Genomic DNA, 18969 nt, shown 5'->3' with positions numbered 1-18969 from the left:
TAAAACAATGATAGAAAAAGTCTCAATTTCAGCATGGGATCCTGATGCACACCTGTTGCTGAATCAAATAAGGGGGGCAGCCTCAGAATCTCCTATTAAAGGGTGAGTGTTCCCATCATTTTAGCATGGGATCCCATGCAAGTTTTCATGGAAACCTTTGCGAAAATAATGAGGAGAAACTCTTAGCAGGGGATTGCAATGCCAACCCCTTCCTGAATCAGGTAGGATTTGCATGGAATCCTGCAAAAGTGAACAGGATTTAACCTCCTCATCAACTAATGAGCAGGCTTAAAATCTGCTCAGATTGGATACACGGTGCTGGGAACAGGGACACCCTGCTAGCACAGGATTTAACCCCACCCTGGTGCCTATCAGGTGACCACATTAGTGATGGCAGTGGTGGGTGAGTGTGATTTGAGTAAAAAAGCGTTTCGGGACAACTTGTACTCCCTGGAGAGGACTCAGTCTTTTGTAAACATACTCCCATAGACCTCAGAAGCACTTAATGAACAATTTTAATCCAGATTGTGGGACAGAGCAGGGGATTAACTAGCACATCCTTGGCATGGGTGGAAGGTGGAGGCACTACTTTCTGATTTTCTGATCCACAGCTGTTGGCACCCCACCTTTCAATAATCCCTTTCTGCTGGCTGCCTCTTGCAGGAGAATACCTAGCAGTAGCTTGCCATCTGAGTGGGCAAGTTGGGTCTGCACTGTGGCTGAGCTCCCTCTTCAGCACCACCACCCCCAGCAAACCCCAGTGTCACTCCTCCTCTCCAGTGGAGACTTAACAGAGGAGAGACTATGCAGTATCCTCATCCACCCCATTCAACATGGATTGCACTGCTCACTGGTATATATCTAAGGAAGTAATGGCTTGGTCAAGCTTAAGTTGGACAGGGGTCTGCCTTCTATGTAAGATTATTTTGTATGTTGCCTTGGCCACTGACGTTGCAATGTAGTTGTAGCTGATACTGCACTTAGTTTGACTATGTTGCTTCGTGGTAGGAAGTGTTTTGGCTTCCATCAGCATAGACTCCACTTTTCTGCACACACACAGATGAACTTTCTGCCCATAATTACTTTTTAAGGGAGCCTAGCTTGCCATTCTGTTTACAGCTAGGCCAGCTGAAGGAAGCTCTTCTGAGCCTGTGTTGCTGCTTTGGCACCATCTGCTTATACTCCCAGCATGGTGCAAGCTGGTGCTGTGTTGGCAGATGCATCCTTCCCTTTAATGAGGCATGAAACCAACAACCAGCCTACCTCATGGCACTTTTCTCTAGTGACTATAATATTTTCTCCGACTGCAAGGCAAATTGTGATTGTGTCTGTGGCATATGCATTTAAGGCAGATTTTTCTTTGCAGCTGAATTAGCCTTTTTCTCCCTGACTCTGAGCAGTTGACTAGCAATTTTGATATAAAGGAAAGAAGGAAAAAAATCCAGCTAAGAAGGTAGTATCTGATTCTGCTTTCTATTCATATATGCCATACAAAGTGCAAGGATTGTTCCAGGAAATTCCTTGTCTGATTTACAGTGGTGGTGCTGCTACTCCTTCTCTCTCTACCACCCCACTTCTTTCAGATTGTTTTTGCACCTCTGGTTGTTCATCTTACAGAAGTTAGTCCCTCTCTAGCACCACTTGTCCTTTTAATAGTGTGAAAGTAAATGGAGGAAAACAGAAGCCTATGTGAGCATGCTGAGAGGCAGCTGGAGAACTTGATAATAGTGATGCTGGTTGATTAGTCTGCAGCGTGGTTGTCTGGTCTTTGATTTCAGCCTTCTGTTCAGCTGATTATTTTCTTCATGGAATCTGTATCCTCCAGCCACTGCTACCGTTGTGACCTCTGGTTATGAATATTATGCAATATGCTTCAAAAGCAGCACCTGTGCTTTTAGCCAGGCCGTTTCCTGTCAGTGCAATTGGCTTTCTAGAAAGCAGTTGAAGGTGTATTTGTTTTCTCTAATGGAATTATTTTAGCAGTAGCTGTCGTGCACTTCCTGTGTGTCTTTAGCTCCCTGTTTTTCTCCTTTTTTTCATCTATTGGACCCTAACAAAGCTTTGTCTATATAAAAAATTGATGAAAAATTAGATTCCACTCTCTAAGGAATCCTAGAGAGTGTTTAGCAATCCTATTTGTGTTTACTCTGAAGTAAGTCCTATTGACTTAGGAGTGAGGAGATGGAACAACAAGCATCATTAAGGCATGTTTATGTAAATATTTATTAATATTCATTTTTAATAATTATGGCCCCTGGCCCCACAACTTACATTTCTACCATATAAGTATCAGAATCACTTTTGAATTATTTCTTGTTACTTTAGAAAAGGAACTTCTCCCCACAACCCTTTGGGCCAAAACAAATGTTGTTTGCCATTATGCAGTTTATTTATCTTCCAAAGATCTCAAGGTGATGTACATAGTTCTCCTGCACCCCATTTCATCCTCACAACAACTCTGTGAGGTAGGTTAGGCTAAGAGATAGTGACTAGCCCAAGGTCACCCAGTGAGCTTCATGGCTGAGTGGGGATTCGAACCCTGGTCTCCCAGGTTGACCTTTATTTCTTTAAAAAAAAAGGTAGTGTGGTTAGAGAGTGAGCTGGTTTGGGAACATGGCATGGGAAGATGGGCTAAGGTATTGTCCCTGACATGGTGCTGATAGTAATTGCCTTCCCCACTATACCTGCTGTTCATAGTGGGAGGAAAACATCCATTGGTGCCAATAGCAGACCTGGTGGGGTTTGTCCCCCCTGGTCGCCCCTGCCCCCCACTACTTGTTGAAGAAAAATCAGCTTCACAAGGGAATATCATATGACAAATATTGCTTCCACTTTGGCCCTCTTTTACTGCTTAGTGCAAGAGTGGGGAACCTTAACCCAGGGGCCCATTGCAGTTTCTCTGTTTGGCCCTTGGGACTTTTCCCAGGCCTCACACCCTCCCACACGTCACACACTCCTTGAATGCCTTTGCTGGTTGGAATATGTCCTTGAATTGTGATAACTCCTCTTGCTTGCCTGGAAGAAGGATGGAGGGGTGTGTATTTGTGTAGAAATCTCTGACTTTTGTATGGCTGGAATGTAACCCTAAAAGTCCCATCCATTGCTCTGCTCATTATTGCATCTGACCCCAAACACCACTGGTATGTGGCACTCAGAAGGTTGCCCATGAAAGAATGTGGCCCTCAGGCTCAGATAAAAGCGGGGAATGAAAATAACTTGATAGTGCTATTCACTAATGTGTGCTGTATATTTTGTATTAACAAGGTTGGAGGATATGTGATAAATCATAATAAATGTGGTAGTCTTTAAGGTGTCTCAACTGTTTATAAGGAAAACAGTTGAAATAGAAGCTGTTTTTTCAATTTTATCCCCCCCCCCCACATTCCCCCTGATTTTGCAACACCATTACTAGCATTTCAAGCACTTTTTCATGTTTCCAGATGACAGTCAGTTTCCACAACTCTCCTGGCAATCCAGTTTGCTATTTGGCTCGCAGTGAAACTTCTGTTAATGTTTCAGCATCTTCATCAAGTGCTCAGAAGTTTGTGTTGGCTATATTGATTGATCAGGGCCTCACTTGTGATTTTGTTGTTGTCCCCCATGATAAATTACTTAAGTCTCTTAATTCTGTTCTCTCCCCACCCCCTGACACACCACTCTCCTATTTCTGTGTGAATTACCAGAGGCTGCACAGGGAGGAGGACTGTAGGGTTACAAACTAGATACAGCAAAGTGGCATCCTGTTTTCATCAGCTTGCATCCTGTCACATCAGAAGGATATTGACTTGGCCATTTAGACATGGGCATGGAGCTTTTTCTTCAGTTCTCAGCAGTGTCTTTGCTGTGTTTTGCGGCTGGCAGGGATCAGACAAATAAGCAGAAACTAAGGAAAATAAATTTTCCCACTGACGGTTGTGACCTTTGTGGAAAAGGGCAGATCTCCTAATTTGAGGTTGGCCTCTGAAACTCAATATTTTAAACATCTCATTATATGTTAGCATGCAGTTGGTTTCATTTTACTTCTAGCATAATTAGTTTGAAGGGAATTTTGGTCCAAACAGTGACACTTATACATTGAAGGGTAAATCTGCTTGCGGTTGACCAAGAAACAGTAGGCAACATGGAGCATAGTTTCTTGCTGATGAAGGAAAAGCTCTTCGTTAGGTTATTCTCTCTCTTTGGTCTTAGCAATAGACTGGAAAGATGGCAAAAAGCACAAGTATGGGCGCCTGTCAGAACCTCCATCTCAGTACCAAGGTATGAATCAGATCCACATTCTTTTCTGTTCCCCTTTGTTAGAAGAGCAGCTAGTGAGTTTTCTGCTGATCACAAAAGAGAAGGAATATAGAGAAGGTAATATAAACTTTTAATGGGCCATGTCAACATGTGAAGCTGTCATATATTGAGTCAGATCATTGGTCTTTCTTGCCTCAAGGTCTCAGGCAGCGCTCTTCCCTAATCCATTTTCCCGAAATCTTTTAAATAGAGATGCCAAGGATTCAGTCAGAGCAAATACCCAGCCAGTGAGCTGTTACTCCTAAATCAATCCAAGTTGAAGGAGGGATATCAGCTTTTTAGTCCTAAAGAGCTTTGCACAGAGCAGCTGCTTCTATTTGATAATTCTAGATCTGTTTGCATCTTCTTTATTAGCATACCTGATTATGCTGTAATTGCAGTGGAGCCCTTCTCTGCAAATAGTTTGTGAAAATGCATCCATGCAGCACAGGTACATAAGACTGGTTCACGCATACATGTATGTCTCTGGTTGACTTGGAACTGAACATACAGAGTAACTCCATCAAGAAGCAGTGTGTCTGAAGTGATACAAAATATTTGAGACGATGGATTTAGGATAGCTTGTTCACATGTGGAGGTCTCCATTTGATGTTGCAGTTATCATGTGGAACATGGCATATGTGAACCAGCCTAAAGAGGGATTTTCTTTGGTTGCTCCACAACAACATGGAATCTTGCTGTCCAAGATCATCCTCAATGTCTGGCATCCAAGGCATTGAAACACACACAGTTCAAAACCTAGATTTCAGTGAATATCAGCAGCGGAATCCCTCAGTGACAAAAGGCTAACTTGTGGCTAACTTTGAAGACACAGACAAGTCAAAGAGCTCCTAATTAATTTGCTGGTTATCGTGGCTTCACTCTGCTTTGTCCAAAGGCAGTAGTTCTGTCATGGTGGGACCTTTTTCAGTATAATCACTGTGGTGTGTTTCTGCTACCACTGTACCTCTGCATGCATGCTGCCTTTCTGTATAAATGCGATTAAACTTAATGAGTTACACTTCAGTGTTTCTGTGTTCAAACTCCTATGAGGATTCACAGTCTTTCAATCCCATGCAAGAGCATGATATGGCCTACAGCTTGTGTAGAATGTGTGGCTTCTGAGGAAATAAAGGCAGCAGCAAAAAACATCAATTGACAGGAATAAAAGCACCAACAAAATCAGGTGAACAGGCCTAGAGACCACATGATTAGCAAGTTAAAATGGCTGCACCAGCCATGCCAATTTTCCTAATTGGCTTTGCCAGTGTACCATCCAACTGCCATGATAAAGAATTAGTATTTTGTTCCTTTATTTCTCTGGTAATTATCAACAGAGGGGATTGTTATTGCCTGGTGAAAATCTAGTTTGCCTGAATGAGTTATAATATGAGTTATAAATTGCCTCAAACCTAGGTGCTTTCCAAAAATTAAAAGCATGAGTCATCCTCTGCCTGCAGTCTTACAATCTCTTGAGATAAGAAGGGTGATAAATAAGGCAGAAAATGAAGTTGAAGGAAGAAATGGAGGGAAATCACTAGCTTATCTTGTACAGGCAATCCTTTTGGCTAACAACTCACAGTTAATGCCAACCTGGGACACTCTTGGATCAGTGAATAACAGAGTAAGGTTTAGCAAATGCAAACCCATTATCACTGAGTGGGGAAGAAAGCCCTTGACTTTTTAAAAATCAAATTAGTTGGTTAGCAGGTGATTTGAAAGACCTCTGCCTGAGATCCCAGAGAACTGTTGCCAGGCAGAGTAGACAATACTGGACTATATAGATCAGGGGTTGTCAACCAGGTCCCTACCGCCCACTAGTGGGCGTTTCAGGATTTCAGGTGGGCACTAGGGGGGTTCTACAGTACAAACTAAATCCTCCTTCCATTGAGCACTGGTGGGCGGTAAGGAAATTTTACCATAAAGAAAGATGCATTAGTGGGCGGTAGGTAAAAAAAGGTTGACTACCCCTGATATAGATAGACAAGTGGTCTGACCTGTTATAAAGTAGCTTCCTTTCCTGTGTATCGGCTGTTCTGCATAGCAAGTCACTGTAACATTAATGTACAATTGGTTTCTTCCATTAAATTAACTTTGCTCTCATCTCATAGTATGCCACCCTCCATGTGGCTCTGTGTGGACAAGTCCTCAGGAAAAAGGGGACTTATACAAAATAAGATGGACAGTTTATCAAAATACCATGAGGCTATCACATGAAACAAAATAGCATTCTGCTAATTGTTTAGTGGGCTAAAACAGGTTTTCTGCATTGTAAAGACATGTTCTAGTTGTACTGTGGTGCTCCATGCCAGAGATGGGCCATTACTAAATGTAAAAAAGTAAAAGGGATTAGTTTCTTTGGTTTCTTTACCTAGGAATTGCTGGCAGGTGAAATGTGGGCATAATCTGTCTACAGTAGTGTGGCATGTGCAAGCAGTTTAAAAAGCTATTATGCCACTTGCAGGCCAGTTACTGTGTAAGACATACAGATAAAGGCTGCAATCTTGAATATTTTCTCTTGAAAGATAGGGCCCTAAATTGGTAGACTTCATTTTTTACAAAACATGCTTAGGATTGCATGTAAGAATCCTAGCATTTAAAATAAAAAAGAAAGGATCCCCCTACGACTCTGTACTATATTTGTTCTGTTACATCTGAATAACCAAGAAGACCTCTGTTTTCACTGTATTGGGCAATAAAAAGGGAAGACTTTAGAGAGGTGCTGCTCAAACTAGCAGCTAGTTGTGTGTGTTAAGTTCCCTCCCTCTCAATCCTTAACATCTAGTTGCTGTGTTCACTGTTCTGACATCTGCGTGGCATTCATTTCCTTGACACTGGCTGCAGCAGCCAATGATATATGGAGGTTGTTTGAATGATGTCAGGGCCCTGAGTAAGTTATGAACAATTTGGACTTCACATTAAAAAGTGGAAAAGGGAAGGAATTTGACTGTGGCTGCTATTTTGGACTGGAGTTTCCTGTTCCTTATAACATGTCGCTGTGCCCTCTCCAGCTTGGACTTTGTCAGCTACTAAGTGTATGAGTCATCTTGAGGTCTCTTTGGCTTCTTAAGGCATGGAGAAAACCTTAAGAATGTTGAGAGAATAATGTAAAAGTGCTGCATGCAGTTCTACAACTGAAGCAAATGAACCATACTGTATGTCAGCTGCTGTGTGTGCCTGTGGGAGATGGAGCAAGATATAACTGCAGTTATATCCCTGGTCTTCAATTGGGGGATTGAAACCCACTAGTGGGTTGTGTCCTGATCCAAGCTAGGTCACAACAGGAGTGCCAAATATATGGTAAAAGATGCTTGTTTGAGTTAAAAGTGCGTCCTGGGTCTGAAAAGCTTGAAGATACGTGCAATACATGAATAGATACATAGACTAGGATTCAGGTACAAAGCTTTTGTGGTTGACTTTAGACTTAATTTAAGTTTCTATACCGCAATTGGTAATTCTGTACTCTCAGCCCAAACAATTCATTGTGATCTTTTGAACTTGAAATTGTTATCATTGTGCAATTCATTTTGATCAGCTCCTCTGCCTAATAGCTAATACATTTATAGGTATTTCATTAAAGTTCTTATAAAGACTGGTCATTTTCCAGAATTATTCTCAAAAGTTCCATTGCAGTCTTTTTTTTTCTTCTCCTTTACACAGGTCACTTTGCCTGGGATAGATACTTGAAAGAGACATGCTCCATCCCTGCTCCTGCCCATTGCTTCAAGCAGGTAATGGAGCATTCCATGTTGTAAAAGAGTTGGGATGAAGGGGTCAGCTTCTAGACAGCTCATGGACAAGTGTGGAATAAACTCCTGTACCTTCTCTTTGTGGGGGAAGAGCAACCGATGCAGGTACCCGGTTGTAAAATATATAACATAACAGAGCTTTTTAAATAAAGGTGCAGTCACATGACCTTTAAGGTTGGAGAAATAGCTCAGGAACCTTTGTTCACAGGTAGGTTTGAACAGGAACATTAGATTTCTCCCTGCTTGGACTATGTATGTATCTGGATCATTGCATGTGCTGACATTAGTTTCCTTTAGGTCTAAAGTTAAAATAAACGTTTGTTGTAGTTCCTTGAGTTATGAGATGATTGTTTGGGCATCATCTTTGGCTACAATTTTAAAATGCTTTCTAATGAAAGTGGCTGCCTTATAGGTGAAGCCTAGACAAAAATATGTGAATTTTGAAGGTAGCATAGTGCCTGGGTTTGATTTGCTAGCAAATTGGGTCAGTAGGAAATGGAGGTCCAAGAGTACAATAGGACCCCAAGCCAAGTTTTAAGTATTGTTGAATGCAGACTATCCCAGGTTTGATCCTTGACATGTGCAATTAAATTGGATTAATTTGGAGATAATTTGAAAACTCTGTCTGATAGCCAGATGCATCAGCTTGCCTGCACGATTTAGGGGGCTGGCGACGTGCTGACATCACTAGTGTGTGAGGTGCTGATGTGCTGTGTGCGCACACCGCACAGCTTGCGTAAGTGATGCAAAATACTGATGGGACCCAGCCCCCTCCTTGAAAATTTCAGGGGGAGCTTTTCCCGTCTGCCCCTTCTAGATCTTGATAGCCCAAAAAACTACCAAGGCAACCAAAGAACCTTTTGGCACCTTAAGAGCCAACAAATTTTATTATGGCATAAGATTTTGTGGACTGAAGCCCACTTTGTCAGGTGCAAGATGAAAAGCTGCTGCCAGTCTAAGTAAGCAATAGTGGGCTAGATGGACTCAGAAAAGTCAGCGTCCAATGAACCCAAGAGTGCCTGATCAAAGAGATAAGCATAGTGCTGTGATGTGCAAGCTCAGGGTTAAGGACCATTAACAAAGCATGACAGGTTGGCTTGAGCTCATTTAGATTTTTTAATAGACATAAACTTCTTAATCAAAAGGTTCTCTAAGCAATGTACTGTACATAAAACAATATAAAACAATTATCAACAATCCACAGATAAAATCAACAAAATTTTAATAGAAAATATTAAATTATAAGTGGATAGACTTGTTTAACTAAAAAGGGTTTTAGCAGGCATCTTGAACTGTATGGCAAAGGTGCCTGCCTAATGTTAATTCTGAAATATAGGTGCTGCCACAGAGAAGGCTTTCCATTTCTCTTGAATGGAAAGACAGCGGTGTTTTATTTCAAAAGCAAAAATAATGGGAAAAGAAGAGAATTTTGGGGTTTAGTGGCTGTAAGTGAACATTTTGGAGGAGAATTTTTACCATGTTGATGACTGAATTTCTTTCACTTGTTCCTTACCCTTGTTTCTCTTTCATTGCCTACTGTGACATCCAGTTCTAATATGCTCTTGGCATTCAGGTGCTGGGAACAATTCAGGGAATAAGGAGGAGGTTTGGGAGGGAAGAAAAAATGTATCACTCAAGTCACGCTGAAAGCCTTGTTCTCCTCAGTCGTACACCCCACCTTCCAATGAGTTCAAGATCAGCATGAAGCTAGAAGCCCAGGACCCCAGGAACACCACTTCCACTTGTATTGCTACTGTGGTGGGATTGACAGGTGCCCGCCTCCGATTGCGCCTGGATGGCAGTGATAATAAGAATGACTTCTGGCGTCTGGTGGATTCTGCAGAAATCCAGCCTATTGGCAACTGTGAAAAGAATGGAGGGATGTTGCAGCCTCCTTTAGGTGAGTTGAAACCTTGTTTGCCCCAAGGGCTACATTTATGCTATAATCATGTCTTCTAGATTCCAAGTGATCAAAAGAGCTTTGGAATTGCAGTAAACAGTGATATGACATCTGAATATATGAAGTGCTCTGGAGAAGGGAGGCTTACTTACAGGTATCTACTGTGTGCTCCACTCATGTTTCTTCCCTGCCTGGTTTCCTCTAGGCCATGGGTAGACAAACTAAGGCCTGGGGGCCGGATCCGGCCCAATCACCTTCTAAATCTGGCCCACGGACGGTCCGGGAATCAGCGTGTTTGTGTCCTTTTATTTAAAATGCATCTCTGGGCCTGCCTGGTGTTTTTACATGAGTAGAATGTGTGCTTTTATTTAAAATGCATCTCTGGGTTATTTGCGGGGCATAAGAATTCGTTCATTTCCCCCCAAAAAATATAGTCTAGCCCCCCCCCCAAGGTCTGAGGGACAGTGGACCGGCCCCCTGCTGAAAAAGTTTGCTCACCCCTGCCCTAGCACTTGTTACTGACCACAGGTAGCCATGCTAGTGGCTCTGCATCTCTGAATTAAGAGCAGATTTAAATGTGCAGGAGGACCCGTAATACACTCTTCTGTACAAGTGTGCCTGAGGCTGTACAGGGCAGATCACTTGCTTTACTGTAGTTCACTGTCAAAAGTGACAGCAGCTGAAGTTTTCAGGAAAGTTCTAATTTCCCAGCAGAATGGGTCCACAATGGATTACAATAAGAGGGTTGTGTTAGCTGTGATGTCATGATTAAGCCCACTATAAAACACCAGTTTACATTTTTAAAATACTATTGCATTTATTTCCAAGTTTTGCTTATGTTACCTGTTAGAAAATCTTGGTATACTCAAGTAGTTGCATCAACAAAAAGTCCAACCAATAGTATGGTGCAAACTAAGCTTCCTTAGACTCTCTCAAGAGAAATATTCCTTGATTTTCAGTACATTTGCTAAATGTTATGATGAAGACATCAAGGTACCTTCATGATGGAAGAACTGAAAGCTGCTACTACGCTTTTTATGGCCTCCACCTCTGTTTGTTGCAGGGTTTCGACTGAATGCTTCTTCTTGGCCCATGTTTCTCCTGAAGACTCTGAATGGAGCAGAAATGGCGCCTGTTAGGATTTTCCACAAGGTATAGCCATCATCGTTCCCTGTTCTGAAGACAATGTAGCTAGCTTTGATGTGCTTGTGAGTTTGGTTCTCCATTTGCCTGGAAGGAGTGGGGGTTGAGGCTTTGTTCCACTCCTCCTCATTAACAGTACTTCTGTTCAGACAATATAGATAGCAAGACTCTTAAGTTTCTGAAAGAATAGAAGTGAATGTTTGTATGAAGTCCCTAAGTTTGATGTGGTGGTGTCATGAATGGCACACTTAATAACTTAACAGGTGGGGGAGGGAGGTATGTTGGCCAAAGAAGTAAGTCACAGAAGGATTGGGTCTAGTCAGAAGGCAAAGGGGGATCAGATTTGGGGCAGGAGCAAGATGGGATAAGAGCAATATGAACATGAGCACAGATGGAAAGTAGGGATGTGAAACAGCAAGATTGAAAATTATATTTGTGGAGAGTAAAAGGGAGAAAATAATTCAGCAAAAGGTTGGCAGCAGGGCATCACAAGGTATGCCAGAGGACCAAGGTTTGACAGGATGGTGTAGGGGGCCAGAACTCTCAATGTCCCCATTTAGACATAACATTGAACTCTAGTTGTTTTTATACTGGGTGTAATCTTTCCCCGGTTACTGTAACGCAGGAGTGGTAAATACGTTGCATTCTAGAAGTTATTGGGGATCCCATATCTTTCCCAGCTAGCATGACCAGTGGTCAGGGATGTTAGGAGTTGTAGTACAGCAATATCTGGAGGACCTCAGGTTCCAGTGAACCAGGTTAATGTGTGATGCACAGAGTGCTACTCCTGCTACTGCATTGCACTATGTGCTTTCCCTCCCCCAGTAGTGTTCCATACAGCCCTTCTTTTTTATTCTTAACCAACCCTTCATCAGGGTAACTTGGCTTGGACTTAGGAAAGACAAGTGTATGAACTGCAGTTAGCAACTTCCTGGATTAAGCTCCCAATTTGAGAAGCTAAATTGACAGTAGAAAATGAATGAAGGTACTGTTGTCTGAACATAGAATTTAACCAGGTTTAAGAAAAATAAGCCAAAGTTCAACATTGTATCTGAACTTGGCCTGTGATGCAATTAAGTTCTATAAATTAGCCCACCAGTAGCCTTTATCTGATTCCTTGTGCAGCAGCTGCTGGGAAACAAGGGCTAATGGGTGCACTTCTAAGTCAGCAGAATAGGTCTGTAAAGTAAGCTGTGTGTGTTCATGCACACATATGCGTATTAATAGAGTTGCATCTGATCCTTTTTCTTGTACCTTCCCCCTCCTAGGAGCCACCATCTCCATCCCAGAATTTCTTTAAGATGGGGATGAAACTGGAGGCTGTAGATAGGAAAAACCCACATTTCATCTGCCCTGCCACCATTGGTGAGGTGCGGGGTTCTGAGGTCCTCATCACTTTTGATGGCTGGAGGGGAGCCTTTGATTACTGGTGCCGTTACGATTCTCGCGACATCTTTCCAGTTGGTTGGTGTTCACTGACCGGTGACAACTTGCAGCCCCCTGGAACGAAAGGTAAGAGTCCTATCAAAGCATTACTACATTTCACCCCTGAAATGGGTAATAGTTGGCTATGGACTGGCAACATATCATTGTGCTCATATCTTTGATGGAGGGTTATGTATTTTGGTTTAACATAGTTTTTTAAAAGTGAGCTAATACTTTGTTCGTGTTGTCTTTTGCACTCTCTGTTGCGGTATTGGATTCTGTGGACGTTTATCAAATGGGATGCTTTGAAATCTTCCCAGTATAGTCATGGTTGTGGTGGAAGCTATGTCATGCACAAAAATATTTTGCCATGTCTCTGTGCTTTCTCTCTCTTTAAGCATGTTGCAGCTTATATTCTCCATAGATCCTTCTCATTAAGGCTGGCTCCTCACAGCAGCTTCCCATAATATTGATTGTACATTACTGCAGTGAACTTTTGAAGCAATAGTTTGTAAATCTTGGCTTGGCTCAATCAGCCATTGTTTGTGGTAGTTATTAGCCTATTCCCTGCATCCTCTTAAAACATGCAGAGAACATTGGCAGAGTGCATGAGTGCATGTGTCTTGCATGTCCCTTACCTTTCCCGCCCTGACTTGGCCACAGTGATTCATGCGACGGTCATCTCCAGGCTTGACTACTGTAATTCGCTCTACGCGGGGCTGCCCTTGAAGCTGTCCCAGAAACTCCAGCGGGTGCAGAATGCTGCAGCGAGGCTCCTCACAGGGTCTCTGCCATGGGAGCATATTCCTGCACTGGCTCCCGGTGGAGTACAGGGTCAGATTTAAGGTGCTGCTTTTGACCTTTAAAGCCCTTCACGGCCTAGGACCCTCGTACCTACGGGACCGCCTCTCCTGGTATGCCCCACGGAGAGCCTCAAGGTCCATAAATAACAACACCCTAGTGGTCCCGGGCCCTAAGGAAGTTAGATTGGCTTCGACCAGAGCCAGGGCCTTTTCAACTCTGGCTCCGGCCTGGTGGAACGCTTTGCCTCATGAGACCAGGGCCCTGCAGGATCTGATTTCTTTCCGCAGGACCTGTAAGACAGAGTTGTTCCGCCTGGCCTTTGGCTTGGAGCCAATTTGATTCCCTCCCTCCCTCTCTTTTTTTTTTTCTTTTCCTTCTCCTCCTGCGATGAGGCTACATTTTAATATGTTAATGTTCCATTATTTTAATGTTGTATTTTATTTTTGTTTTTAAGTTTGTAATCATTTATCTTGTTTTTATTATTGCTTGTAAGCCGCTCTGAGCCCGACCTTGGCTGGGGAGGGCGGGGTATAAATAAAAAATTATTATTATTATTATTATTATTATTATTATTATTATTATTACACTGCACTTTGGAGTAGGCAGAAGTAGTGCAGATATCTCCCTCCTGTCCTCCAAGTCCTTGGGCAAACATGGGGGAAGGCTGGTCAAATGAGCTTCAGAGAAAGCTGAAGCTTGGGTTATCTGCAATTTCAGATAACTTGGGGGAGAGGATCTGTGTGCTGTTGATTCCCTGACAAGGTAGGTGAGTGATGGCAGAGGGCCTGAAGCATTCTTTCCTAGCGATTTGTGGAATCCTGGCTGGAAGCATGCCCAAAAAAGGATTGCACAGGACCATGCATAACTATCTTCTTGTTCTATGCTGTCTTTACCAACCCTAATAATCCCATTAACTGTTCAGACTAGAGAATGCCAACATAGGAATTGCCCCTACAGTTACTTGTGCTTGTCAACTCTTCTGAACCAGAAGTTCAGGGGTGTCTCTTCTCTTCCAAACTGGGCAGTGCTTCAAGAAAAATGCAGCTCTTTGTATATCAATGAGCTCTGTTTTAATTGTGAAAATACATCTGGTATCAGTTGAAAGGTGTGCTCAATGTTGCTTTGTTACTGTCCCCCCCGCCCCTCTTGATTTATATTCTGGGTTTCTAAGGGAATATCTGCTCCAGAGATGGGGAACTGAATCTGGGTGGTGGGTCAGACATGGCTGGTGGGCCAACCCTTTGGGAAAATTTGCAGCCTGCAAAGTGTTCCACAAGAACACTTGATTGTTTGTCAGATCTTGCAGAGTCCTTGCAGAGTGCTTTGCAATGGACTCCACAAGACCTGACAATTAAAGACCACATGGCAGAGCCATTGCATGGCGTGTCACTAGACCTGATGATCAGCAGATTGTCAGATCTCCTGAAGCCCCTTGCTAAGCAGTCTGCAAAACCTATCAGTTGATTGCGGGGGCTTGCAAAGTCCTTCACACAAGGTTTTGAAGGTGGCTGCAAACCCCTTTTGACTATATGTGTCCCATACCAGAAGTTGCATGACATTGGGTGTAGGGCACGTGGGTGTAGTTTGGCCAAAATGGCCTTGCACACCAAATGGGAAGGCCTGATGGGCCTTATTAGACCCACGGGCTGGTGGTTCTCCACTTCTACATCCTTTCCCAGACCATGTCAGTTTCTGGATCATGGAACCCAGCATACTACCAGTGGCTACTCCAGTCAGAGGCAGTATGCTTGCGAATGCAAGCTGGTGGAAACAGCAGGAGGGGAGAGTGCTCTGGGGCTCAGGTCCTGCTTTCCAAAGGCATCTTGTTGGCCACTGTGAGAAAAGGAAACTGGACTAGATGAGCCATTGGCCTGATCCAGCAGATTCTTATTATGTTCTTATTTCCTATATGCTAGGGCTACCTCAAATCCACATATGACTCCTCTCAAAGCTTCAGCTATTGCTTTAAGAGCTAATATTCCAGTAGCTAAGATATTAAAAATATAATGGCTAGAAAGCATGGGTTCTCATGGGTTCTGGAGTTCTAGAGATGTGAACTTAATTTAACTATTTATGTTCTCAGCCCATCCCAATAATTTGACTTAGGTGTAAAAAAAAACCTCGAGTATTTTTGCTTCTTTAGCACTAGAGGGAGCAGAGTATCCACCTGTCCATCTTCCGCTCACGGGAGCCACCAACTTCAGATACATAGGCTGCATTCAGGTGTGGGATTTATTACGTTAGTTTTACTGATTATAATGCTAGTGCTTCTGTTCTGGTTCCTGGTGTTCCTTTTATACTGCATTACCTGTTGCATTATGGAACTTTGGCTGTGATCAACATGCCACCATGTCATGCTATATTTCATTCACACCAGTATCTGTGGTTGTCACAACTAATATCGCCACTCTCCCACTCTTTCTGTGCATATGTGCTTCTGTTCCCCTATGATTCATCATGTAGTATGCCAAAATACCTGCCAAAATTTCATTACATGAGCAGTGGGGCATGATCTCTAAAAACTGCAGGAATCGTACAACTCCAAACTCCCGTGATTTTCCAGGTTGCCAAGATTGCAAGCAGATTCCCCCCCCCCCCCCCCCCCGGAAATAATTAACATGGAAATGAATGCTAAACATGGGCTAGATTTCTAGAATTGGCTTTTACATTGTGTGAAAGGTCATATAAAATGCATAATTAACAGGTAAGGAAACATCAAGAAGATGGAGTCATATAGTAAGCAAGTAGATAACTTTCTGTATCATCTAGGTGGAGGCTTTTATGTCCAGGGCCAATGTGTAAGTCTTTGTGATCCTAGTTCCTGATCCTAGTTCCTAGTTCCTGATCGTGTGTGCTTGTGTGTTTGCATGTATAATAACTACTAGGTTCTCCATTTAAGAAAATTCTGAAATTTCTGGAAAGTATTAGAAACCTCTGATCAGAAAGTCTGAAGAATGACTAAAGGATTTTACTAAGTCCATGTAGTTTCATCCTTGCTTCTGTCATCTAGTGGTGCATATCATTTATTGGTACATAGCAAGGCACTTGCTAAATATTTAGAACATAGTCTTCTCTGACATTTAGGAGAATATTTGAAACCATTTGATCCCTTCAGAACCACTGGATCCCTTCAGAAAATGATCCCAGTTATCCTCCTTCTCTCTTAATATGTAGCTAGTTTTGTCGGGTGGTCATTTTCAGAAAGAAGGGAGTCTGTCAACCCAACACCTCAATACCCATCTTTCAAAGTGGCCCATTAAGGCAGCTGATGGCCCCCTTACACCCCTCTTGCATTGGCAGCTCTGGGCCTCATGGAGTTCTAATCATTTTTGGCCTGTGGCCACTGAATTCTAATCCCACCCACCAAACCCCTTACACCAAATTTACAATATTTTACACAAGGTTTTTGTCTGCATCAGTATATTTTCTTTACACGCAAGTCATCTTTCTTTGTACATTTTTAATTGCCCATGGTGAAAGTTTCCAGCTCACAGAAATGGCATTGGACAATAGTGATAAAGAGAAGAAATCTGATGTAGCATGTGATCATCTGTGCTGTCTTGCACAGAGGCCTGTCTTGTCTTACATAGGGGATGGGGGGGGCGATTATAAGCAAACAATGATGAAATTAAAACAGTCGCCTAAGGCAAGTGGTGGTGGTTGTCAGGTTTTCTGACATTTTTACCATTAACCTCCTAAAAGATTAAAAGGGTAAAGAGTAACATTCACAGAGTTTCTGAATATTTGCCATATACACCATTGGACCACATCATAAAGCTTTACTTTTGGGAGTTAACATGACAATCTTAAACCCTAGTGGAGCTGGACAGCACTAATGGTTATTATTGTATCTGTCTTGTTTTAATCTGTGAAAGCCGTGCTGAGTCCCAATTTGAGGAAAAGTTGGGAAATAAATAATATTACCATTACAATAATGGAGAGGAAGTTTCTTGGATACAGCAGCCGAGTGGCAGGACTGCAAGAGTTAACTGTCCTTGGGCAGACTGTGAGCCAGAGGCAGTCTTCCACTTTATCAGGAGATCTGGAATGCAGAGGAGTGGAGTTTCTGCCTTGGCACTATCCCAGCTGGCAGGAACGCACTAAGATCTTGCCAAGCAAAGGAGACCTAAGAAAGGATGCACTCCCTTCATTGCTGTGCCAAGGGCGATGAATGTTACTGTGGGTACAGCAGAGATCATAATTGCAGACGCTTGCCCCAGTTTCCTTTGTTCCCATTAATGCAGTCAGCCTTTTCAACACAACTTTACTCTGCTCAGCAGGCAAGCAAAAGTTAATCGTTTTTAAGTTGCCATGGAGATACGTTAAGTGGCACCATACATTCTTCTTGTATTTGTCAGCCATTTTTTCCAAACAATTGTGTACAGATTAAGGGCCTGGCAAGCTTTACTTCATTTGCCTGGAAGGGAGAACAGCTTCAGGTAGAAATTAAGGAAAGTGGGATCTCTGTAAGAAGACCTGTAAGCGTCTACACCACCTCTTCCATTTAGGGTAGCGTGCCTTCAGTTGGACTACTAGGAGGTGAATAAGTCGAAGTGACACTGTAGAATTGCCTCTGACGGAAAGGTAACAGATTTTGACATTTGTTTTTAGTTGTATTTCTAGTGTTCATTGCTTGTGTCCTCTTTCAAGCAGAATCTTGGGGGCTGGCTGACTTACGTGGGAGCAAAAGATTCAGTGTTGGGAGTTAAGTTGTTCTTTAGTCCTTCCTAGAAAGAGAATATCATTTCTAGGCATTTGGCTTGCAGCTGAATACGAGTGGGAATTCTGTGAACAGGCAGCTTTCCAAACCTTGTGGGCAAGCTGTTGTCAGACTGTTTTGTACTGTACCCACTGACTACTTCAGAGAGTTAAGTCCTTGGACAGTGTTAGAATGACAGAGGGTATGGGTGTGTTTAAAATATTTTTATGCTGCCTTTCAGGGAAACTTCCACAGTAGTTTACAAAACGAAATAAAAATTAAAATACAATAAATTACAACATGCTTAAAGTAATACAGTTTAAAATAAGGGAGAACAGAAATGTCTTTAGCTGGTACTGACAGGATGTTGGCATCAGGGTGGCTTCTCTTGCAGTGGATTTCCACAAAGCAGGCTCTGCTCTTTAGTTGCTACCTGCCTTATCTTGACTGGTAGGGAAACCTGGAGCAGAGTCTCTAAAACGAACACAAGGTTTGTATACAAGCAAGTGTCCACTTAGGTACCTGGGTCCTAAGCTGTCTGGGGTTTTAGGACTAAGAAGCAGCACTTTAAATTTGTTTGGAAACAGACTGTAGCCATTTGATTTATGAGTGGTTGCAGTCAGCTGCCCAACATTCTTTAAAGTCAACCCTACATATATTGCATTACAGTAGGTGGTCCAAGATAGACAATGAAAAACTGTGGCCAGGCAGTCTCTGTCCAGCAAAGGCAACCAGCCTAAGCTTAAAAAAAAGGGGGGGGGACTGCTTGGCACAGAAGCTACTCAGGCCTTCAGTGTCAAAAGTTGGATCAAGGAGCCAGATCTGGAGTGAAAACTTTATCCATCTCTTTGAACAAACTACTTACCTAACTGCAGAACCACCATCTTGCCTGGATCAAGCTCCTTTGTTTGGCCCTCATCCAGCCCGCTATGCGTGTGAGCAAAGGCAGAATTAGAGCTAGATATCATCAACAT

At 42.7% G+C, this 18969-nt stretch overlaps 1 protein-coding gene and 1 long non-coding RNA gene across 6 annotated transcripts in view; both read left to right on the top strand.

Moving 5' to 3' along the window:
* Window positions 1-18969, top strand: part of LOC307221807 — a 232419-nt gene that overhangs the window by 132908 nt on the left and 80542 nt on the right. The window lies entirely within an intron of this gene.
* SCMH1 (Scm polycomb group protein homolog 1) overlaps window positions 1-18969 on the top strand; it is a 44357-nt gene that overhangs the window by 9444 nt on the left and 15944 nt on the right. For 3 of the 5 annotated variants that reach the window (XM_079986026.1, XM_079986025.1, XM_079986029.1), the window contains 5 exons: window positions 4189-4257; window positions 7936-8006; window positions 9690-9924; window positions 10988-11076; window positions 12336-12579. In XM_079986026.1, the coding sequence (XP_079842152.1) occupies window positions 4189-4257; window positions 7936-8006; window positions 9690-9924; window positions 10988-11076; window positions 12336-12579 (708 nt within the window). The remainder of the gene's footprint in view (window positions 1-4188; window positions 4258-7935; window positions 8007-9689; window positions 9925-10987; window positions 11077-12335; window positions 12580-18969) is intronic. The other 2 variants (XM_079986028.1, XM_079986027.1) reach the window with 1 other exon arrangement.

This window comes from Podarcis cretensis, assembly GCF_951804945.1.
Source record: "Podarcis cretensis genome assembly, chromosome: 8".
Taxonomy (NCBI): Eukaryota; Metazoa; Chordata; class Lepidosauria; order Squamata; family Lacertidae; genus Podarcis; species Podarcis cretensis.
The sequence above is the reverse complement of the archived record's forward strand: the minus strand, read 5'-3'. Positions and strand labels throughout refer to the sequence as shown.